The following is a 25,529-nucleotide window of genomic DNA, read 5'->3' as shown; positions in this document are numbered from 1 at the left end:
AAGACAACTGTGGGAGTCTGTTCTCTCCTCCCATCATGTGAGACCAGAGAGTTGGTCGTCAGGCTCTGTGGTGAGTGCCTTTATACACGGAGCCATCTAATCAGCCCATCTTTTCCCCTTTATTGAAAAGAGATTCTTTTCTCATACCATATATCCTGACTACAGTTTTCCCTCCCTTTACTCCTCCCAGGTCCTCCCTCCCTTCCTTCCCATCCAGATCCACTCCCTTTCTCTCTCAGAGAAGAGCAGGCTTTTAAGAGTTAACAACAAACCATAACAAAATAAAATATAATAAGATAAAATAAAAACCATCTCATTGAAGTTGGACAAGACAAACCAACAGAAGAAGAAGAGCCTCATGAGAAGACACTGGAATCAGAGATCCACTCGTCCACACACTCAGGAGTTCTATAAAAACATTAAACTAGAAGCTATAATACATATGCAGAGGATTTGGCAGACCTGTTTAGGCCCCGTGCTTGCTGCTTCATTCTCTGTGAGTTGATGTGAGCTTTGCTCAGTTAATTTAGAGGACCTTATTTTCCTGGTGTTCTCCATCCCTATGGCTTTTACACACTTTTTGCCTCCTCTTCTGCAGGGTTCCCTGAGCTCTAAGGGGAAAGAGTTGATGAAGACATCCCATTTAGACCTATATATTCCAAGGACTCTCACTCTTTGAGTAATGTCTGGCTGTGGTCTCTGTATTTATTTCCATCTGTTGCAGAAGGAAGCTTCTTTGATGCTGGCTAAGCAAGACACCCCCATGACCTCCCCATGTTCAATGAGTTATGTGGGTGTTCTCTTCAGCAATGGGGCCCTGCTGTCAAGTCTGTGGAGAGCAACCTATTGCCTTGGCAACAACCTGGGCTGTATGAGGATTTCCACAGGACCTTTGAGTCAATGACTGATTTGGATGTAACTCAGCCCTGGTACTGGAAGCTTCCTTTAATGATAGGAGATGGGCAGTTGGGACTCCGTCTCCCTTATTATTTGGAAACTTCATTAGAACTGCGTTCCTGTATTTTAGGAAGTGTCTACTGCACTAGGTTTCCAAACCAACTCCTCAGGTGCTCTTTAATTCTGTCTCTCCTTTCATCAATCTCATCTCCCTCCCCTCTCCTCACCTGATCTTCTGTTCTTGCCCTTTCAGCCGACTCCTCCCACAAAATCTATTTCCCTTTCCAGGGAGATTCATGTGTTCCCCTCTAGTCTCTTCCTCTATACCTAAACTCTTTGGGTCTAAAGACTCTAGTTTGATTATAATTAATTTAATAGCTAGTATCCACATATGAGTTAGTTAATACATATCATATTTATCTTTCTGGGTTTGAGTTATCTTACTCAAGATGATTTTTTTTTTTACTTCCATCCATTAGTTTGCAAATTTCATGATGTAACTTTTTTTAAACAGCTGAGTACTATTCCATTGTATAAATGTACCACATTTCCTTTATCCATTCTTCCGTTGAGGGATGTGGAGGTTGTTTCCAGTTTCTGGCTGTTATGAATAGAGCAACAATGCATGTAGTTGAGCAAGTGTCCTTGCAGTGAGGTGAAGTGTCTTTTGGCTATATGCACAGAGGAGTATAGCTGGGTCTTGAGGTAGATCAATTTCCATCCTTCTGAGGAACGACCACCTGATTCCCATAGTAGCCGTACAAGTTTGTACTTCCAGCAGTGATGGATGAGTGCTCCCTTTACTTACTCCACGTCCTCCCCAGCATGAGCTGTCACATGTGCTACTGATCTTAGCCATTCTGACAGGTGTAAGATAGAATCTCAGACTCGTCTTGGTTTGCATTTCTCTGATGGCTAAGGATGCACACCATTTCTTTATGTGTGTTTCTCAGAAACTTGAGATTTCTGTTTGAGAATTCTGTTTAGATCTGTACCACATCTTTTAATTATTTGATTTTCTGGTATCTAGTTTCTTGAGTTCTTCATATATTTTGGATATTAGTCTTTTATTGGATGTGGAGTTGGCAAAAATTTTTTATCATCCTGTAGACTGCCAGTTTGTCCTAATGACAGTGTTCTTTGCCTTACAGAAGCTTTTCAGCTTCATGAGGTTCCATTTATTAATTGTTAGTCTTAGTGCCTACACTAACAGTGCTCTGTTTAGAAAGTCTTCCCCTGTGCCAATGAGTTCAAGGCTCTTCTCCACTTTCTCTTCTGTCAGGTTCAGTGTATCTGGTTTTATGTTGAAGTCTTTGATCCATTTGGAATTGAGTTTTGTGCAGAGTGATAAGTATGGATCTATTTTTATCAATCCATATTTCAAAAAATATTTCTAGACAATGTCTCACTGCTCACAAGGTCTTAGTCCTGCCTGGCCTGGAACTGGCTATAGACCAGGTTGGCCTCAGACTCAGAGATCTGCCTGCCTCTGCCTCATGAGTGATGGATTAAGGGTGTTTATCTACAAGCCCGGTCTGAAAATATGACTAAAGTCTCCATAGTCTGTCATTTACTGAGGATATCTGATTACTCAGCTAACCCTCAATGTTTTCTCTATGTCAAGGTGTTTCATTTTCTAGCTGAGTTTTGAGACATCATTGTATATTCTAGATACAGGCCCTCTATCACATATGTGATTTGCAAGACTGTCTAGCTGGAAGCTTGTGTTTTCTTAGTGGTGTTTCAAAGAGTGTACATATATATACACATGTGTATGTATATATATGTTAGTTTTAGAGACATGTTTTCTGTGTAACCATTTACGATTTTTGGTTTTGTTATTGTTAAGATGCAGAATTTCTGATGTATCCTGCTTAGTAAATACTGACCAGATAGGTAATCTGCAAGTATTTTCTTCTGTTCTGTATATTGTCTTTTCAGTTTATTTTCATTATATGCAGAAGTATTTTTTAATTTGTTTATTTTCATTTGTGTGGATGGGTACAATATGTGCTTACAGAGGCAGAATGTTTGGCATCATGTGACTTCTCTACCACTCTCCTTCTTCCTTTTTGAGATGTGTTCTCTCACAGAACCTGGATCTCACCAATTCACTGAGACCAGCTGGTTAGTAAGCCCCAGGGATTTTGATACAGTTGCTGGGGATCTGAAGTCAGCCTCATAGTTGCCCAGCAAGTGCTTTGCCCACAGCTCACCAGGCCCTGTGTGCAGAAGGTTAAAGTTTCACATATCCTCATTTGCCTGTTTTTACATTTAATTTTGTAACTGAGAAATTTCTCAAATGCAGTGTCCTGGAACTTTATGCTTTCTCTTGTTTTAAGTCTTGATTTAATTTATTTTGCGGTATATTCTTATGTATGGATTTGAGGTACCATTTTATAATTTTATATGTGGTGATCCAGTTTCTTCAGCACTCGATGTTGAAGACTGGCCTTCCCTATGCACTCTTAGGCTTGTTGAACACTGTTTGACCTTATACACAAGGGTTTGTTCTGGAGTTCTCTGCACTGCTTTACTGTCTGTGTGGCTCTTGATGCAAGTAGCATACTGTCTTGGTGGCTGTGTTGTGTATTTTAAATAATAAGTGTGAGACCTCCAACTCTGTTCTTTTTTCAAGGCTACTTTGGATGTTTAGAGTTCCTTGAGATTTTGTATGTATTTTAGGATTGTTTATTTTCTATTTCAGGAGTGGTCTTCTCACTATAAGCTCAGATTTGATATAAAGGCCAGGCTGGCCCTGAACGTGCTGTTTCCTGCCTCATCTTCCCAGATTCTGATTATATGTGTTTGCCACAATGCCCAGAACTTTTTAAATTTCTGATTTTTAAAATGCCATTGGGATTTTGTTTTGTTTTAAGACAGTGTCTCCCATTGGTGCCCAGGCTGGTAGCAAACTCATGTGCCCATGTAATTCTCCTGCCTTAGCCTCCCATGTTGCTGGGACTATGGGTGAATGCCATTGAAAAAGCTGGGATTCTGATAGGGAGTATGTAAAACCTATTGCAACGTAGACATAGTTTAAGTGTAGGGGAGAATGGAGAACTGAGACTAAAGAAACATAAAAGGCTGTAATGAATCACAGGAGAGACTGGAGGTCCTCGTTACCAGGAGAGTGCCAAGAGCTGCCAAGTCTTTAGGGATAAAGGTTTCAGACCTGGGCCAAAAGCTGTACACTGGCCAGTATTAAGAGCTAAGGATTCTGGATTTCCTAGGCCTATAAGAGCTTAACACTGTCAAGGGCTGAGTATTCCTCGGGCTTTCCTGGAAAGCCAGTGCCACCCACAGCCAAGGGCTGAAGAGCCTTGGTTCCCTAGGCAATCAAGGCTTGTCCAGCTACATCCTGAGGATACTACACCACTACAGGGCACTTGCTGTTGCTACTTCATTTGCTTGCTTGCTGCTGCTGCTGCTGCTCACTATGCTGAGTGTTGAGGGGAGAGTGGAAAGACCAACACTTGAAGAGCCCCTTGCCTGCCATGGTTTCATCTAGGTGGATATAAGGACCGGCAGGCAGCTTGTTGGATGCCTGTGTAACTATATGTCCACTTACTTTTGTCAGTGTTTGCGCCTGTATTTGAGAGATCTGCAGTGAGGTGTGTTTATGTTTACCGTTGTTGTATCTCCTGGGGAACTGACCCTTGTCACTGTGTAATCCTTTCCTCTGGCCAGTGATGGGTTTGGAGTTCAGGAGCTTGTATTTGCACTGGCCATCATTTCTATCTTGTTCAGCTGGGTGTGAGTTTAGATCTAGACTGGCTCCAGCTGGATCCGACTCCATCCACTAAGCATGTCTTTTAATATTTAAAGTAGTTGCTGTTACTCAGTTATTTTCTGTTTGTCTCCACTTGATGCCTTCTTGATTTTTCTTAGTGACGTGTTTTAATTTCTTTCTCATTTCTTTTTTTGTAATTTTTGGTATGGGTACTATTGCAATTGCATAAAGTTGTAATTACATAAAAATCTTAAAGTTACAACAATTTACTTTAAACTGACAAGTTGCTGATAATTTAACCCTTTATATCTCACTTTATTTCCCTCATTTTATAGTAATTATGATAAAGATTACTACTTTTTATTGCATATTCAATAAAAAAAATTGGAGCTACTTTTTATTTACTTTTTAAATTTGACACCAAATTTTAAAATGGCATATGCATCTTCGTTACAGTACTGTGGAATTCTTCACCTGGTCGTCTCATGTATTCACGAGGTTTGTATTGCTGCTTACTGTTGGCTCAACTTGGAAGACACACTGTAGTGTTTCTGCTGAACAGCGCTAGTGCCATCCTTGTTTATCTGGGAAAGTCTCAATTTCTCTGCTTTTGAAAGACATGCATATTTTGTGCTCTGTCTGTCTGTCTGTCTGTCTCTCTCTCTCATCACTTTGAATATGTCCTCTTACCCTTCCAGCTTTTGGTGTTTTATCTGGAAACTTTTGATAATCTTGCAGGAGCTCAGGAGCTGTTAGCTGCTGAGTGCCCTCTTGAGTTCTTTGTGCGTTTTGACACCTTGGTTATTGTGTGTATTAATGTAGGTCTCCTGGATTTAAACTCAGATGGAGTTTGTTGAACTTCTTGGACTTATCTGTTTCTCTCCTCAAATTTGCCCTTCTCTTGTTTCTTGTTCCTCTGAGATTCCCATAATGGATTTTTTTTTTTTGTCCCACCTGATAATCCTCTGTAAGTCCATCAAGGCTCTCTTTACTTCATTATCTCCTCTTTTTGGAAAAAAGGTTTCATTTTGTAGCCCAGGCTGCCCTTGACCTTGTGATCCTCCTGCCTCAGCCTCCCTAGTGCTGGACTTATAGGTATATGCTGCTCTGCTTAACTTCTTTCTCCCACTGACTCAGTATTTGATTTTATTATTTTTTGAGACAGAGTTTCTCTGAGTAGCTTTGGCTATCCTGGAACTTGCTCTGTAGACCAGACTGGCCTCTGTCTGCCCTAACTTTAGTGTAGGAATAAAGGTGTGTGCCACCATGCTTGGCACCTGACTCAGTATTTCAGACACCTTGACATTGCGTTTGTTGGTTCGTTCTTCTGCCTGGTGAGTCTGCCTTGGACCCTCGCAGTGAAGGTTCCATTTTTCCCTCGTTCTCTCTGCCGATGTTCCCACTGCCCATTGCAGTCCTGACTTCTTTCTGTGGTCACCATGCTGTCTTTCAGTTCATGGAGCGTCCTTATTGTTGGGTATTTGGTGTCCCTTGGCAGCTCATATATTTTCTTTCTATAGGGCTATTTCTGGTCATTTAGTTTGTAACTTTGACTAGGCCATGGTCCCCAGTTTTTTGTTTTGTTTTGTTTTGCTGTTGCTACTGTTGTTGTATACTCTATATTATTTTTTGTTGAGGTTTGAGTGTTTGGGGAAAAAAAAGCCACCTTTCCCAGTTTCTTCAGAATGGCTTTGCACAGGAAGAAACCTTACCGGTCACCTTGGCTAAATTCTGGATGTCTCTCAAGGAGATAGGCCTTTGGAGGCTTGTAACACTCTACAGATTAAGGTTTGCCTGTTTGTACTCAAGATCCCAGCTTCTACTTAAAGTCAGTCCAGCTCAGGGGCTGTAGCAAGTCTTGGTAGAGGAGTTCTCTCTAGTGTTGCTTTGTGGTATTCCACTTTCAGAGCCTGTAGCAGCCACCCTTTCTCAGTGGCCCCTAACTGGCCAATTCCTGTCAGAAGTCAGACCTCCTCCTCCCCCCTCAAAAGTGAGAGCACCACATGTCTTTCTGAGGAGAAACTGAGGTTTGGAAATAGTTTCCTCATAGTCCTGGGCTGAGCTAGAGAGGGTTGTGGTGTATGACTGTCAGGCATGCTTCTGCCTCACTGAGGCTCACAGGAGCCTCATAAACCTAAATATGTCTTCCAGGCTCCTCTCAGCAGTTGGTCCATCTTTTGTCTTCATGGAGAAGGAGGTCAGAGATTTCTCTTTACCATTAAACTGATCATAAACGGTGCAGTGCTCTCTGGTGAAGTAAGCGTTCTCTGGGGACTAATTTAACCTTTTCCTATAATTTGTGAAACAGTGGTAAACCCTGAGCTCAAAAGAATAGCTTCATGCTTGGACCTGAGTGTTCCTCAGTTAGTGTGAATGATAATAATAGCCATAGGTTTGAGGGTTTTACACTGTGCTGTTCTAACCACTTAACATAAACTATCTCTTTCAATCTTTGCCAGATGTTGTAATGTTCTTCTTGTAGGATAGCCTAGGGCAGAAGAATGAAGGCAGTGGAACATGTGTGCTTACTGATGGGTCCCAAGCTTGATGGTCACTGTACTAGTTAGATGTTCAGAGTTTTAGGGAACTTCTGGATAGTCTGCATAGTTGGTATCACATTCATTCTGAACTTTTTAAACATGTAGAGGTATTTTGCCTACATGCATGCCTGTGTGCTGTGTGCATGCAGTGCCCACAGAGGGCAGAAGAAGCCATCAGATCCCCTGTAACTGAAGCTGTGGATGGTTGTGAGCAGCCATGTGGATGCTGGGAATCAAATCTGGGTCCTCTGCAAAAGTAGCTGTGCTCTTAACTGCCAAGCCATCTTTCCAGCCTCTTACACTCACCCTTTTTTAATTAAAAAGATTTACCATTTTGTTAAATAGTGGTGGCACATACTTTCGATCCTAGCACTTGGGAGACAAGAGGCGGGCAGACCTCTGAGTTCCAGGACAGCCTGGTCTACAGAGTGAGGTCAGGACAACCAGGGCCATATAGAGAAACCCTGTCTCAAAAAAAAAAAAAAAAAAAATGAGGAACAGCAAAAGGATTTCCATTTATTGTGTGTGTGCAAATACACACATGTATTCCAGTGTGGGTGAAAATCAGAGAACCACTGTGGGAATCGGTTCTTGCCTTCCACCATGTAGGTCCTGGGGACTGAACACTTACCCACCATGCCAGAGTAATTAGGTTATCATATTTAAATATACCTTCCCATTAAGTCTTGGATGGACAGTATAGAGAGAAGTTATTTATTAGAATAGAACAATGACCTTTAGTCTCATCAGAGTCGTGGCTTCCATATGATACTACATCAGCAGGGTAACTGTCCACATTTCTATCAGTATTCTGTGCCCTAAAATGCCATCAGGAAGGACCAGCATAAATAAGTAGCAATTACAGACTTTAAGGTTTTCTTTATCCTGCCTCTCCAAACCTTTCCAGTGCCACCATGGTGTGTGTGTGTGTGTGTGTGTGTGTGTGTGTGTGTGTACCAGACATCAGCTTTGTGTATCATTCCTCAGGTACCATTCACTTTGTTTTTTAAGACCCCATCTGTCATTTTGTTTAAAGCTCAGGAAGCCTTGCTGCCTAGGAAGCCTCAGAGACCCACCTGTTTTCCTCTTGCCCAGGGCTGGGATGAGAAGAATGTGTCACTGCACCCAGCTTCTTGCATGGGTTCTGGGATCAAACTCAAATCCTCATGCTTGTGTGGCAAGCACTGTCTGACTGAGCCATCTCTCCAGCTCTCTCCTATCTTTTCTCTCCAGCAGACCAGTTCTTAAAGCATGTCATCACATGTTGTCAGAGCACCAGCCACTCCTGTGGTACAACATTTCTTCCTTAGCTTTTCCAACCTTCTGACAAAAAGATCTGGGATATTGGACTTATAAGGAAGAAAGATTTACTGTGGCTCAGTGTTGGAGGTTTCTGTCCATAGTCCCTTGCTTGCTTGCTTGCTTTGGTTTTGGTGCAACACTCAACAGCATGGCAGAAGCACGTGGTAGAGGAAGCTGCTCACCTACCTAGTAGCCAGCAAACAGGAAAAGGGGGCTAGCATCCTAATGTGCTAATGGCTAGCTTTCTCCCATTAGGCTCTACCTCTTCATATTAGTCATTTTCTTATTGCTGTGACAAAGTAACTGGGCAAAAGCAACTTAAGAAGTGAAGGGTTTCTTCTGCCTTACAGCTTGATGTCAGTGTCCCACCACAGTAGGGTGGCATGGTAGCAATTGAGGGTGCAGGCTGGTCACATTGCATCTATCGTCAGGAAGTGGAGAATGAACAGTAAGTAGGGACAAGCAGTAAAACCTCAAGGCTTATCTCACAGTGATCCACTTTCTCCAGCATTCTCCTTTAGGAACTTCCCAAATGACACCACCAGCTTGGGGCCAAATGTTCAAACATATGAGTCTGAGGTGCATATAGGAGGGGTGCATTTCACACTCGGACCACAACTCCTAAGGATGCCACTGCTACCTAATGGGCTTGTAGCCAAGCCTTCAGTACCGGCTTTGGAGGTCTGCTCTGAACTTGGGAAGGTCTGATTCTGACTTCATCTTTGACTTGTGTCACTTATGAAGAAGATAGAGCAGTGCTCGTTGTGAAGGCGATGCTGGTGAGGTATCTCTCAACCGATCACGCACTTGCTTTACATGCTTCTCATTTTCCTGGTTTTCCATCTATTTCTGGAAATGTCTTGACAAATTTCAGTACATCAGGACAATACTGGGACAGCTCCCTTGTTCAGAAGAATAATCTCCTGTTGAAGACTGCTGTCTGGATCCAGTTTCATCTCCCGTGAACCTCTTTAAGTCCATGAGCATCTGACTAACTCACCAGCTAAGTGATGCTCGTGTCTGACCCTGGAGTAAAACAGTGAAATATGCCAAGTTCCCCCTCACAGAGCTTACACTTCTTTGGCCTGTGGTGTTAGCTGTGGTCTTCATTTTTAAAAGACTATTTAGAAGAGTTTTTGGTCTTTTTCATTATGAATCTAAGACCACAATGAAGCAATTGAGTGGTGAGAAAGATTACCTCTAACACATAACTGAAATCAAGCGGTTTTGTCTGCTGCTGTTGCTGAGGCCAAACTCTACCCCGGCCCCTTTCTTCTTTTCTTTTCTACATTTATTTCTGTGGGGAGGTGGGGCTGGGAAGAAGGTGCCTGTGTGTCATAGAACATATGTAGAGGTCAGAGGACAGCTTGCAGGAGTCATTCCTCCTACCGTGTGGTTCCCAGGAATTGAACTCAGGTTCTCAGACTTGGCAGCAAGCACCTTACCCATTAAGTCATCTTGCTGGCTCCGTCACCTTTTTATTTGCTTTTAGAATATATTAACTATACACAGTGGGCTTTGTTACACTTCTGTGTAATATATTTTGATCATATTAATGTCTTGTTACACTTCCTTACCCCTCCCACTCAGCTGCATGACCCAGTAAGTTACATGAGGGTTCTCAGGGGAACCCAGGCACCTTATCAGTTGAAGAAAAGGTCTTTCCTTCCTTTAGCAGAGTGAATTGCCTATAGATACTCGGGAGGGGCGGTAGCCCGGAGGTGGGGGTGATGCCCAATCTATGGCTATTTATTAGACGGTCACTTGTTCTCATCACACTGATTGGTTATGAGCCACTGTAGTTCTCACGGCCCACTGCAGAACACACACACACACACACGCACACGCACACACACACACACACACCACACAAAACACACACACACATACAAACAAAAACAAAACAAAAAAACCCAACAAAACCCCAACAACAATAAAACTCAGGCCTTTGGTCCATTTGGAGTTGTTCCGTTTTGTGCAGGGTGAGACATACAGATCTAGTATCAGACATAACTTTTACAGCACCATTTGTTGGAAGAAGACACAATTTGTTCAATTTGTATTTTTGGCATTTTTAACAAAAATTAGGTGGTGGTAGTTGTGTGGACTTATATCTCAGTCCTTTGTTCTATTCATAGGGGTGACTCTCTCTCTCTCTCTCTCTCTCTCTCTCTCTCTCTCTCTCTCTGTGTGTGTGTGTGTGTGTGCGCCTGTGTGCCAGTACCATATTGTTTTCATCACTATGGCTCTGTAGTATAACTTAGAGTCAGGATTGCTCTGGATATCTGATGTCTTAAGTGTTTCCATATGAATTTTAAGATTCAAATTCTATCATCTCTTAACAGGGCCAGCTATAACTGGTCTCTCTGTGTTCATTTTCCATTAAAAAATGAGAACCAGATTACATTACCTACCACCACCAAAAGAACCCCTCTGATTCCTTGATTCATAAAGTCCTTGTATTTTCCTCTGTTCAGCGCCCGCTTACCTTGTCTATTCCACTCTTACCATGTTAGAGGGATGAATGCTAAGTTAGTTGTTCTTTACCTGTGGCTTTTTTACAAGCTATTCCTCTGTGTTTTAGGATCATTCTGATATTCAGTCAATTGGATCATTGTCACTCAAATCTTTTTTTTTTAATTATTTGAAGTGAGAGGACCCACTTTTTTTTTTTTTTTTAGAATTTATTTATTTTATGTATATTGAGTATACTGTACAGTGTAACTTTCTTCAGACACACCAGAAGAGGGAATCAAATCCCATTACAGATGATTGTCACCATGTAGTTGCTGGGAATTGAACTCAGGACCTCTGGAAGAGCAGTCAGTGCTCTTAACCACTGAGCCATCTCTCCAGCCCCCAAATTGAGGCCCTTATTTACTTGTGCCATAAGCACATTACAGACTGAGCCTTGTCTTCAGTATCTTCTTCAAGACTTTGTTAGAAAAAAAAAAAGTCTAGGAGAATGGCTGTTTGTTGCCCGAGTCTGTTGTAGAGATGGGAATGAAAAAACTCACTTTTGAGCAGTAGTGAATTTTAAGATGTAATTATGTTTGCTTTTAGTAGAACATTTCCTTTTGGTGGCTTAATTTAGATTTCCTCAAAATGGAGATATGGAGTGGCTTTAGTTTACATTTATTTTAAAGTTAAATTATCACTGGAAGTCCAGTTGAAGTGAGTAATGTGGGGGAGGACTGGGGGCTGGCTTACTGTTTCAGAGGGTGAGTTCACTTTCATGACAGGAAGCATGCATGGCTCTGAGAGCTCACGTCTGATATGTAAGCTGTAGGCAGAGAGAGAGCAAGACTGCCTGGCTGGCTTAGACTTTCAAAAGTCCAACCCCAGTGGCACACCTCCTCCAACTAGGCCACATCCCTCAGTCTTCCCTAAGCAGTCCACCAACTGGGAGCCAAATATTCAAAATATGAGCCTCAGGGGACAATCTCATTCAACTACCATAGTTGTAGTCTGTTTTTTGGGACAAGCTGTAATATTTGGATTCTGGAACTGTCTCCTCAGGTCTCCCCAGCCAGTCCTGTCAGACACGTGCCTTGTGCAGTTAGAGGGCTTAAGTCCTGTACCAGACCAAGTTGTTTAACATGAGACAGTGTACAGTGAGGGGTTGTTCAGTTTTGTTAACTATTTTCACGGTGAGTTTTGAGTTTTAACTGCTTTGTTTAAGAAGAGGACTTGGCAGGCTTTTGACACATCCACATGAGCTACCATCAGCTGTGGTTTCTGTGTGCCATGCATTTCCTCATCTTCACGACATCCCACAAAGTATGTGCTGTCTTCCTCACTGTGGTATGTGGTGAAACTTGAGGCTTTCTTAGCCTTTAAGAATAAGCCTTGAGGTTTCAGTAGAGAGCAGTGTACTAGCAATCAGAACCCTCCTTACTGTAACCACTGTGGAGGAAGGGGAAACATTTAAGTTAGGGGACCAAGGAGAACTGGAAATGGGGTGCACAGAATGTAGAGCCAAGTCAGTGAGGAGGCCGTCCTGTGCAGTATCCAGGTTGACTGCAGTGAGAGGCAGACTGGAGTTAGAGCAGCGAGGCTGTGGAAGCTGACCGCCCAGCTGCAGAGCTGAGACTTCACTGAAAAGACACTACAGAGCAGTGCGCAGGGTGGAGGATGGGGGAAGGAAGGAGCAGGGTCTTAATTAGAACTAAAGGAGCCTAGAAAGAAGCAGGCATCTGAGGACACTCCCAAGCGCTTCTTACCACGCAGTCTCCACTCATTGGAAACACCCCTCATTGGGCCATGGGGTGGGATTGGTATTTTTAGTCATGGCTGATTTCCGTTTGTGGCTCCTGTTTTGTCTCTACACAGTGCAGTAGTGAATGTTCATATCTGTAAATGTCAGGACAGCTTTCTCGTTTTACTTGATTGGCACCTCAGACTCTGTTCATATGCTCAGATCTTATTTTGTTTCACGTACATCATGGCTGTGTGCCCACAACCTAAAAATGTGAAAGGGAAAACAGTTGCCAAGTGAAGCTGGTAGGACATGGGCTTGAGGCTCCGCTTAGTCTCTTGTGAGTGTGAGCCCCAAAGACCAGAAGTTTGCTTTCTTGGAAAATTGTTCATTTCACTGATGAAAACATGTTGCTTCCAAAACTCAGGTGTTCATGTCACCCCAAGGTCACTTGTTTAAAATAGTCTCATTTAGCTTTTGAAAATTACCAGGGACACAGTAACATTTGTGTTAATGTTGGTGTTGTACATAGCGTGTTAGGTTTCTTTCTCTAGAGAAGCTTCGTCGGCTGTTGTCCAGTGACTGGGGAAGAGTGCTCTGCCACAGCCACAGGGACTGGCTGCAATGGCCATTGTAGGCCTGTGACACTGGAAGACAAAGGGGGCTGCATCCACCAGGGCAGCTCTGGTGGTCTATAGAATGGAGAGAGGACCAGCACTGACAGGAGCTGCCGGAAGCCAGATGTCTTCCAAGGATGTGTTTGGGGTGAGTGGCATCTCACAGCAGGGTTCTAGGCTCCTCCACTTTTGGCACAAGCCTTTCTATTTTTATATAAGATATTTGTTTTATTTAGGATTTCATGGAAGTGCTGATTTAAAGAATAAGTTGCTGAAAAATTAATATGTAGTTATTCCCATTTACAAAGGGAAATTAAGTCTCAAATGGAGTTTGTATTTCTTGCACCTCAAGTCTTTGATAGATGCCTTGGAGTGACCATTTGTGTTATTTAACATGTTATGCTCACAGGAAGACTTACTCCAGAGGAAATTGGAGCTCTTAGAAGTCTTGGCAACTCACTTCAGTCTCATTTCTCATACTTTGGAGTTCAGAGTAACTATGTGGTCAAGAATCTGCTTAATCTGAGAGGCAGACTCCTCTTCCCATTGGTCCCAACATCTTGTCAGCTCAGGTTTCTACCTGCCTTCTTCCTGGTTGTATCTGAACAGTTTAAGCTTTTAAAGATCTCTTGCCTTGCTGTAAATCTGGTAATTATAACATTCAGGTGAACTACGTAAGATAACATAAAAAGGCCACAGTAGTTACTTTCCTTATTTCTGTGACCAAATAAAGACCTGTCAAGAGGACACTTAAAGGAGGAAGAATTTATTTTGCCTCATGGTTTAAGGGTATATAGTCCATCATGGCAGAGAAGCAATGGTAGCAGGCAGCTCTATGTCAGTAGGAACGTGTGGCTGGGGCTCTATCTTAGTAGAACAGGAAGCAGAGCCAGGCTGTAAACCTCAGGGTCCACCCTCAACAGCCCACTCTTTCCAGCTAGGTTCCACCTCCAAAGGCTCTGCATCTTCCCAGAGCAGTGCCACCATCTGGAGATGAAGCATTCAAACCCAAGCCTATTAGCACAGTTCATAGCCAAACCATAGAACACCTTTCTTAGAGCCACAAGCTGCCCACCATCTATTGAGTAAATCCCCCTCTGGAGGCAGATGCACTATATGGTTCATTGGTATTAAGTTGGCATTACACAAGTAGAACATGTTAGTTAGACAAGCCAGTGCCTGAGCCGTTGCTCTTCCACTTATGTTGGGAACATTGTACTTACCATATTGGGCTTTGTTTTTTTATTGTTAATTTGAGGATCTTGAACAGCAATATCTAAAATGCACTTGCTGGTAGGATTTGGTTTCTTACCATTTTTTGCACCGACTCTTGTCAGGACCTTAGGTATAGCCTAGAATTGTATAGCCAGCCCTCTACCAGTGAGTTATAGATGGAGAACTGCCACAGGGCCTAGAAGTTCTCTGCCTGTCCTTCCACTTGTACAGACTTGTTTGTTATTATAACAAGTATAATATACATAGGTTTATGTTCCTGTTACATGGTATGAGGTATTATATGCTATCTAGTGATGAGTTAAAGCATATAAAATGTATACAGATATCTGCAGTTACTATAGCATTTTACATAAGTGACTTGAGCATGTGAGGATTTATCTATTTAGAGACCCAATGTCCCACAGATACCAAAAGATAGATAAATGCATACTCCTTGACCTGGGACTCACAGGACAGAAATTCCTCCCACTTGCCTCCTCATGAATGATCAGGCAGATCACTCCTAAAGAAGGTGCCGCTCCTTCCACCCCTACCCCTCAAGACTAGGTTTCTCTTTGTGACCCTATCTGTTCTGGAACTCACTCTGAAAACTGGATTGATCTTGAACTTGGAGATTTGCCTGCCTCTGCTTCCTGGGTGCTGGGGGTAAAACTATATACCACCACCACCGGGACTGAAGGTGGCCTCTCTATGGAGAGCCCCCAGTGATGAGAGCTGCTCAGTGAGAGACTATCTTGTGAGCTAGTAAAGATGATGCAGAAACATTTCCTGTGTGAGATGCACGGGCTGTGTCCACACACATATTACTACATGTGTCTATGTTACTACAGCCTTACCTGTGGGCTATCTGGCTTGCCAGCAATTAGCATTAACAAGTAAAGGTTCTGGGATTTAAAGCCAGGCTGTTTAATGGCTTTGAGTGTCCTATGTATTCTGATGCAATGTGATTCTGTCAAAAAGCTGTTGTCCCCAAAAGGTCACATCCAGATGCTTGTGAGAAATACTGGAACAGTGTTTCAGACCAGCTTGGTTGGTGCTCGCGTTATTTAAGGAGGGGACAACAGGACCCTAGATTTTCCTCACTCATCTGTCTGTTTCATTGCGTCTGGTCATTGCATTTCCCTGAATTGAGTTCTGGGCTCTTCTTTCTCTATGAGACAGCGATAGCTACACAAAGAGCTTCACTTTAACCCAGAGCACCTCTGTGACTGTGAATAACTAAACCATTTTTTTTTCTCCTGGACCACACACAAGTGTAGGTCAAAGGAGGTTCTTTCAGTAAACCTCTTTTGAATATGCCCCTTTTGTCATTGCTGTCCCAAGAGCTAGAAATACAGAGCTTAAGGAACACCCCTGCTGTGAGGGGACCTATGTTGAAGAAACAGTAGCTCATAATCCAGGGAGGTTACTTAGTCCTGTGGACACCTTAAAATAAGGTGGCATCAAAATCAGATTTGTGAAAGTGCTTGACAGATTTTGTTAAGGCACAGTGGGATAAGGAAGTCCAGTTACTGATGTGGGAGAGACAGAAATGCTGAAGGCTCAGTTAGTAGATGTGAGGAGGGTCTGCCTCCAGAGCACAATTAGCAACTGATTTTTTTTTTTTTTTGTAAAAAGTTGAGTGACTCACATATTTTTATTTGAGATTTTCCTCCCATATTTTATAGAGATTTGCACTCCAAATGCTGCAGACTTCCCTTCATGTCAGGTGTCAGGATGCACCCTTAGGACATTTGCCAAATCTCGCCAGCCTGAGCTTTACAAATGGGTAAACATTCCTCTTTCTTTTTGGCTGACATCTCACTTCCCTTTTCTTTTATTTTGAAAGTGTTACAGCAATTTTTATACTTCAAGGAATTGACGTTATACACCTAGTAAACAAATAATTAAATAAAGGAGACTGCTAATCATGGGTCATATTAGCCATGGCATGTTGGCAAGTCTCAACTTTGACTGTGGCGCTGGGGCAACGTGTGCACCCGTGCTAGTTTGGCAGTAGGGCAGCACACTGGATTTGGAAGAATTGTTCCATGCTCTGGCTGTCCTTGAAAGGTAGCCCGGCTATTACCTGTATGATGCTCATTTACAACATGGGTTGTGTCTGACCTTTGTAGTGGGAACAGCCTTGGGAAGATGAGGTCATTAGGCTGATCACAATGGAGCAGGTCTCAGTCTCATTGCAGAAACCCCACCCTACCACTCTGCACAATTCGTAGAGGTGGGATGTGTTACTTGATTTACCCAGGATCCTAAGCGCACCCTGGGTTCGACTTCTCTAGACTAATCCAGCTCCCAGTCTGGAGTCTAAGCGTTCACTGCATTAATCAGGCTTGCTGGAATGATCACATGGTTTTCTTGCTGCCTCCCCTGTTAGCTGCCGCTTGTCAGCAGCTGGCGGAGCTGGAGGCTGCAGGGCCCCTGTCTGCAGAGAGCCTTTTACTTCAGAATATTGGGGGTGTGGAAACCTCACCTCTTTTTTTCTGCACTTTGCACCATCTGACTGACTAAATGGTTGTCCTCGGTACCAAAAAGGCTGCCATACAATCCAAAGAAATTGCCTCTGACTAGGTCATGTTCGCATTTGAAGAATTCAGGTATGTTCTGGGTTTTCTCTCAGTCTGATGCTGGGTTTTTGTTCTCGATAGGTTTTTGCTGTGTAATGACTGCTTAGGCTCTGGCTGGCTCTACACACAAAAAGGGGTTCTTGTCTGCATTTGGTAGGGTTTATCGAGGTGGTGAGGGTCAAATATGTTTGCTGCATGGAGGTGCAGCATGGATAATTGATTTGATCTTGTGCAGATTTGTAGAGGACCCCACCTCCTGCATTCTGTTAGCTGCTTTTGCTGGTGTAGAGTTATGAATACAGAACAGCAACTGTGTCTCCAGAATGAGTCTTTTGCTATCTTTTGTTTTCTTCCTTTGTCAAACTCATGCAGTCTAGTGCTGCTTTACAAAAAAAGGGGACTGTAGCAGAGAGAGTGAAAAATTCTGCAAATGGATCTGCATGGCTGGATTGGATTTGGCTCTGGTTTTCTGTTATTAAAGCCACGGCTAGGCTGCTTTCTGGGATGTGCCTTGACAACGTTTGTTAGCAGGGTGCTTCTTTCTGGGGCTCTTCCGCTGTTGTCATCATTAGTGTTTCAGATTAGATCCTTTGTGACTTCTTCCTTCTGCTCCCCCATCGCTTCCCGGGGAAGCATCCGAGTCTGATGGTGGGAAGGGATGTGCCAACAGAGATAGTTTCTAGGAAATGAGAATAAAGGAGGCAGAGTGGAGGGCCGTCAGATCATCCTGTGCCCATTTCTGTGGACAATCGTTCGTTCGTGTGTGTGTGTGTGTGTGTGTGTGTGTGTGTGTAGCCTCTGACAGCTCCTCCTTTTTCCAGTGGAATTTCCATGTGTCTTAGAACTGGGTATAAATACCATGTTGATTGACAGAGTGATTGTACCGGACCTCAGCTTTACCTTGACAGGCGGTTTTTTGGTTCCTTCTAAATGTTACTGCAATAGACATTGATCCTGTAAGAGAAGGGCCAGCCAGTAGATGGAAGATCATTAGATTTCCACATAGAAAAGTAAGCTTCAAAGACTGTCTCCACCCTTTGCTCTAAACTTGATGCTGTGGGTTCAGGAAGTTTTCCTTTGTTTCAGAGCATGTGTCTGCATTATTCTGAATGGAGTGGACTTGCAAAAAGGAAAGCCTTTTCATGTGGTAACATGCCCCGATGACGTGAGGCCTGTGCCCTTGCAGGGTGACCACATTCAGGACTTTAGAATAGCTCCATTAGAGAACTAACTATTTAGTGTCTGGTGTGATGTAGTAGATGCACTTGCGACTCAGGAACCCTGTGTTCTAGTATTGGAGTCTAGATTAGCCTTGCATGTCTTGTAAGAGTCATTTAAGTTCTGATCCAGTAAGCTGAGTCCATGTGTAAAGGTACTTGCATCTAAGACTGAGAACCTGAGTTTGAACACTGGCACCCACATGCTGGAAGGAGAGAACTGACTCCTACAAGTTGGGCTCTGACCTCTACACAGATGCGCGCACACACACACACAAATAAATACAATAATTAAGAGTCATGGAAGTTCTATAAATTATAGAACACCGTTGTGATGACTTGAAGGAGGTTGATCCGGACAGGCTCTTATATTTGAGTGTTTGGGAAAGATTAGGAGGTGTGGCTTTATTGGAAGAGGTGTGCCTCTAGGAGTAGGCTTTGAGGTTTCAAAAGCCCACACCATTCTTTTAGCTTGTGTCTCCAGCTCTCAGTTCCTGCTCCAGCCATGTCTGTCTGCTGCCATTCTTCCTATCATGGTGGTCATGGACTTACCCTCTGAAACTGTAACCCCACCCCCACCCCCAATAAACTCTTTCTTCTTTAACTGCCTTGGTTATAGTGTCTTATCACAGCAATGGAAAATCACTAAGACAATTGTACTTTGTAAAGCTCAGATTTTGCTGTTAGCATTTTCTCTGGATAAAGTCAGCCTTCCATGTGTCTTTGAGCAGAACTTAGAGTCTCATTAGGATTTGTGATTAAGAAGGAAGGCTATAGAGCAACAAACCTGTGCTCACTGTGATAGACTCTGACCTCAAAGCCAAGAACAAACCTGGTGGGAGGGAGTTAAGTTAACTGAGAAAATGGAGATGGCATTACCAAAAGTAGACTGGTTAGGAGTGTGATCTTCCCTCCTTCAGGATATGGCTTCACAGTGTTAGATGGTGACATTCTTCAGTCCAAGAGCCTGTGTACCTGTGACTAGGAGATGGTGGCATGGCATTTTCAGGGACTGTAGAAGAGTGTAGTGGTTTAGTTCAGTTTAAGGTGGTCTCAAGATTTTTAGAATCCCAGAAAGCTTATTGGTAATTCTTTGGCATTTTAAATAAAAAAAAATTCTTATAGAACTTGAATCAATGTTTCTAATGAGTTTTCAAGTCATTTTGGTACTACAGGTTGAGGGGTCAGACATTTAGACCTATTGAGTTAGGAAAAGCAGATAGATTTGACTGTCACAGAGATGAGAAATTCAAGGCAGAGGCAGGGATGGGGAATCAGCATAAAATACATCAGGAACTGCTAGGCAGTTCAAGTTCACCCCTCGCTTGGCATCTACAGGTTGATGATTCCAGAACTTCCCTAAGGACACTATGTGATAGAGAAGTGTGTGCATGTCACATACGAACATCTCCCTGAATGCTACAAACCACCTCTAGGTTACTTATGGTGCCAACTACATGTAAATGCTGTATACGTAGTTGCTAGAATATACTGTCCAAAGAAACCAACCTGTACCTGCTCTCTACAGATGCAGACTCTGCCATGTCCTCCCCCCTCTCTGTTTATTTTTGAGGCAGGGTCTCATGTTGAGCCAAGGTTTGGCCTCAAACTTGCCATGTAGCCAAGATGACCTTGAACTCTGATGTTCCTGCTCCCATCTCTCAAGTCTTGGATTATAGACTGGCGCCACTACGCCAGCTTCCCATATCTTTAATGTGAGTTTGTTGCCCTCATAACCAGTGAATACAAGCAGGTAGATAAGCAGTGTTGTGCTGTGAGGTTAACCATGGCCAGGTCAGTTTGACACAGCCTCCCTCTGTAGAGGTCCTGATGGACAGGGGTTGATAATCCTGCTGCTGCTGTGTATTACCTCTGTGGGCCTAGCAAGTATCTAGATCTTCCTTAGTGTCAATTCCCTCAGCTGGAAAATGGGGATGGCCACTCTTGCCAAGAAAATCTCTACTGTTGTCAGTATGTGATGGGATAATATAAACTACAAATCAGATCAGTCCTTTCTACATGCAGATAGAGGGAAAGGAGGACCATTGGGCAGCTTCACCAGAGTGTCTACATGTGCTTTTAGGCCTTGTGTGTGCATGTGTGCATACATTTCTCCCATACACCCTAGCACTGTTGGTACAAGAGCTACATTTACCCTCCCCCCCAAAAAAAGGAATCTAATTATGATACAAAACGTTTGCATACCATCACTCCTTATTGGACTGTGAGACCTTGAGAGCTTTGGTGAATCCTATCTGTCTGAAACTTCCTTTCTTTGGTGCTTAACATTGCTTAACATAGAGTAGGGCTATCCTGAGCAGTTGGCACCATTTATTTAAGCAGGATTCTGAGACAAATAAAGAGCAAGCCAGCCACATGGTTAACCTGGTGCTCCCCCTGAGATCTGTGTTGTGCTGTGTGCTAGACCTCAAGAACATGCAGAGCAGCTGAGTGCTGGCCTGACAAAGCCATGGCGTATCTCAGCACAGCACCTTATGTGCAGGAGCATAGAGGGAATTTACTGTGGCCTGCACCCTACACCCAGAGCTACAAGATCCTAAGAGCCAGAAAGGTGGGCAAGTGTCTCCCAGGGGTTATAGAATTGTGCCCACCATTGAAAGACAACACCAGGCAAACTGCTGTAGTTTCATGATGTGGGAAACACGGGACATTTGTGTCTGGCCGTTTTATTTTTGCTTTTCTCTGATACTGGAATGTTTTTCCCTTTAAAAAAAAATATTAGACACCTAAGGAGGTAGCTTAACAAGTAAAGTGCTTGCTTACCACATGTAAGGGCCTGTGTTTGAACCCCCGTAACCCACAGAAACACAGGTGTGGTAGCACATACTTTGTAATCCTAGTGTTCCTCCAGACAGTGGGACATGGATACAGGAGAATTTCCACAAGCTTCACAGACCTCTACTTCTCAGAATCCCTAGTAGTTGATAATTCTGATTTACAATTCTTATTTATTTCCAAAAGAAGTCCTGTACACGGATTCCAAGATCTACAATCCTTCCTGTTTGAATATATTAGCCACATGGGAAGCTACATTTTGAGTTTACTTTGTTTTATTTTAAAACAAAACTGTTATCATAGAAAGGTTGAGGGTCAAATTCCAACTGTCAATTTTTGTTTGTTAATTCTAGTTGATATCTGGTCTTAGAGAATGATATCATTCTTTCCCTACCCACTTACTGGAGTGTTGGCATGCGTTAGAATGAGTAGTATAAGAGAAGATATGCAGTCTGCAAGCCCGAAGCACCCATGCAAATGTCAGGAGGCAGTGCGGGCCCCTCCCACTGTCAGGAGTGTTGTCTCATGGTAAGTGGACAAGTACTTCAGTGGTTGGCTGTGAAGTGCTGAGGAATTCTATCTGAGGCGAGGTTAAAGCAGAAACGGGCTGGGCAGGAAACAGAGGGAAAAGACGTTTAACAGGTGCTGCCAGTCACCTCTTCCATGGTAACTTCAATCCACATAGGATCTTATCATTGAATACAAGAGCATGATCTAGACTTTGCCTGCCGAGTTTGGATTCATCATTCTAGCTCCTTGCTTGACATCAGTGCAGGAAGTCTGATAAGTACTTCACACTCAGCACTGCTTACAACTCTTTCACTCTTGCTCAGACCTGTTCTTTATAGAGTCATCCACAGTCCAGCCAGTGCCCACTCCTCTCCCTTACTCTTGCATCTCATTCTGTCAACTCTCCCTCAGAGTATACCCAGCCACTCCCATTGCTGGGCTAAACTGCCATGTCTTCCCTGACTCTCACGATGCCTGGCACATCTCAGCCTACTGAGCTTGGCAGTGCCCAGATGTCACCTCCAGCGGCACTCCTGACCTTTGCCACTCCAGCCACAGCCGCCATGTGGTGTTTACATCAGCCCTCATCTCCCTGAGGATGCTGCCTGTTCATCATCTCTCTAGGCCTTCACTCAAGTGTTGCTCGGCATCTCTTTTACATGCCTCCACTGTGGGCTCCCCTTCTTTCTCCTTTGCTTTATTATCATGTAACACCATCTACATATTCTACATGTTGATTTTATATCAGCCATTTGTGCACTGCTGTCTCCCTAGTGCTATGTATGTATGTATGTATGCATGTATGCATGTATGTATGATATAATAGGCTCTATTGAATGTGTTAAATGAATGAAAGAAATGAGAGTAGAATTTGAGAGGTTAGGTAATTTGCATAAAGTCAGCCCAGCAGCTAGAGTGAGGTCTGGTCAGTTTCATGTTTGTATGTCTGCAGTAACATTTTGTAAATTGGCCTAGGTCTTAGCAGTCAGTACAACCTTTCAGAGACTGTTTTGGGATCCCAGGACCTATCATAGTACCTGTCACATAACCACAGTTGTAGAAAGACAGGACAGAGGAAGAACAGAGGATCCTCTTGGGTGGACTGACTGACTATTCCTACTTCCCACAGCTCCATGCCCCATCTCTGCACAGTGACTGGGCCAAAACGAGCATGCCCTACTTAGTATTTGTAGACTTGGGCATATAGAAACATGAGTTCTTCAAGTCAGGAGGTTATCTTAACACCTTTCACCACCATTCATCTAGGAGGTGTTAGATACCTGTTGACAGATTTGAATCAATCCACAGTCCTGAACTGTGAGGCACACTCCTACCATGTGGGTCTTTAGAGATGACAGTTGGAGCACCTGGTTTGAGGAAGTTGGCACAGAGTAGAGAGTTAAGAATGAGTGCGGGCTAGGAACAGAGACACAGGTGATCTTCACAAATGCCAGGATGTTCACAGCAAAACAAACAAGGTAGTTGCCAGGATGGCAAAGCAGAATGCTCCAGTCTGCCTCCACGTTAACAGTTAATGGTGCACTTACTCGACTAGATGCAGGGCTGTGGGGCTGCAGCCCAGAGACTGATGTCAGTGCTTACAGGAGAAACAGATGCCGCGACCCCAAGAAGTCATCTCACCTGGCTACCTGTCTTATTGAAGTAGACTGGGGGTCTGTATAGGAGGACTCATGGGTGATGAAGCGTTGCTCTGCTTATATTCTGTGTTTGGGAATCAGTGAGGACTGAATTCATTAGTGCGTAGCTGGCTCGATGCTACTTCTTTTTTGTTGTTGTTTTGGTTTTTTTTTTTTTTAAAGATTTATTTATTTTATTTATATGGGTACACTGTAGCCATCTTCAGACATGCCAGAAGAGGGCATTGGATTCTATTACAGATGGCTATGAGCCACCATGTGGTTGCTGGAATTTGAACTTAAGACCTCTAGAAGAAGTCAGTGTTCTTAACCACTGAGCCATCTCTCCAGCCCTTGGTGCTTCTTAAAACAACCACAGTACTGGCCCACTCTAATAGTCTATGTTAAAAACAAAACTGAGGTGGCAGAACAAAACCCATTACCTGAAGGAATGAAATAGTGTGGCATGAGTCCCAGCATATTCTAGAATACTACCTTGGAGTCATATAGCCCTCGGCAGTGACTTAGGAGAGTTTAGAAGTTGCTCCCTTTGTGCAAACTCTACAAACTCTGGGAGGAGCCTTTTTAGAAGTAGGAAGATGGGGGTGGGGGTCCTTTCTGCTCTTAGAGTGACCATTCACCTGCCATTTCCTGTAAAGCTACTAAGTAGACAACATAGTTGAAAATGGCAAATGAACATGTCTTTCAGAACTTACTGTCCTCGGGAGCTGCTGAACACATACATACAAAGCTTGGATTGAAGCAGCCAAGGATGAGAATACTACCTTGGAAATCAGGGCTGGAGGAGAGTGGCAGCCCTCCAGGTATCTCCTGGAGTGAACCCCTGGACCAGAAGCATGACTTGTGGGGTTGATGGATGGCAATTCTGAGAATGATGGTTGGTAGAGTATAGGAGCTGACTGTGGGGAGCAGAAAAATGAGCTGGGTGCAGCTGGCTCTCCCCCAGGCATTGGTGACTTCTCTGTGCCCTGCAGAGGGCACTCTTTACCCCCAAGGAATGTAAGTTCAGTGTGCTTTAATTTCCCTGACTTTAAATGGAGCTGTTACTTACTTCAAGAGTTAATGTGCTTAAATGAGACTTCTCACAGGAAGCATCTACCAAGGTGTCTGGAATCTAGAAGCTACTCAATTCATTAATAAGTCATCATTTACTGAAAGAAGCAGGGCTTTTCCTCAGACCCTTGCCTTGGGTTTAACATTTACTGGAGAGAGGGAAAGGGGCAACATATTGTATTGACAGCACTTCTGATCTGATCTCATCCACTAAGAGTTGAGATTTAGAATGCTAAAAACTAGTCCCTGGAAGATGATCCTGTTTACAAATGCAGTGTTTATGAGTAAGTGAAACAAACACAGTGTGACTGATCAGCTGAGAGCTGGGGTCTTTGCTTTGCTTGGCAAGTAGACTCCCAAGTCTGAGGTTAAATAAGTCCATTACTGTTGACAAATGAACTGTAGGATTTTCTGGTTAAGGTAATAGGGCCAAAGACCAACACCAAGTGTCATCCTTCTCTGAGCCTGTATCATCTCTCATTATCTCCAGAGCTTGATAATAAACAATGTCCATTGACCTGTTACGACTGTACCAGACAAGTGATGTGGGCAGTCTGTTCCATTGAAGGGAGAGTTAATGAAAGTGAGATTTCTGTGATGAGAACAATTCAAACAACGTGCATTGTTATTGCTTTGATAGGATTGTGGGTCTTCTCTTAACAGGAGCTACAGAAGAACTTTAAAGAGTGACTTTAACTTGAGAATCCTTGTACAGGTTCTCAATTGGGGTGGTGTGAGTGGGGACTATTGTAATCTCAACACAGGCCACTCAAACCCCTGAGACTCAGGAGGATTGCTGCAGGTTTGAGGCCAACTTGGTCTGCAGCAAGTTCTGGGCCAACAATTGATGCTTAGTAATATTCCATCTCACAAACAGAGCAGCACTGTATGTAGTAGAATTCCCTTTCCTGAAGAGAGGACACATTTGCACACAAATACACCTCAGAGCAGTCCCCAAGCCATGAGGTAAGTCTACACCTTTACATTTGTTCCCCCTTGATAAGATTCCTAGTGTGAACAATGTGTGGGTCAGCTCACGTTTGCTCGTGGCTGAAAAGTTAAAGGCAGCTTCCTTTAAAGACAGCAAAAATGAGCTAAACAGGTCCTGCTGCTTTGGGACAAAAGTTCAGAACTCTGTTCATTTCTGGTATAGCTTCTCGTTTGCTGCACATAAAGTCCTTGGTGGTCTTTCTGCCCTTCTTCCTGAA

At 43.3% G+C, this 25,529-nt stretch overlaps 1 protein-coding gene across 3 annotated transcripts in view; it reads left to right on the top strand.

Moving 5' to 3' along the window:
* The window catches only part of LOC143436791 (ena/VASP-like protein), a 122,995-nt gene that overhangs the window by 25,376 nt on the left and 72,090 nt on the right, over positions 1 to 25,529 (top strand). The window contains exon 1 of one of the 3 annotated variants that reach the window (XM_076921208.1): positions 16,886 to 17,117. The exons of 1 other annotated variant lie outside the window; for it this stretch is intronic. In XM_076921208.1, coding sequence (XP_076777323.1) covers positions 17,095 to 17,117 — 23 coding nt within the window. In that variant the 5' untranslated portion in view covers positions 16,886 to 17,094. Of the gene's footprint in view, positions 1 to 16,885; positions 17,118 to 25,529 lie in introns of those variants that run through there. One more of the 3 variants, XM_076921205.1, reaches the window with a different exon arrangement.

This window comes from Arvicanthis niloticus, chromosome 23, assembly GCF_011762505.2.
Source record: "Arvicanthis niloticus isolate mArvNil1 chromosome 23, mArvNil1.pat.X, whole genome shotgun sequence".
Lineage (NCBI taxonomy): Eukaryota > Metazoa > Chordata > Mammalia > Rodentia > Muridae > Arvicanthis > Arvicanthis niloticus.
This window is presented reverse-complemented; position numbering and strand designations above follow the sequence as displayed.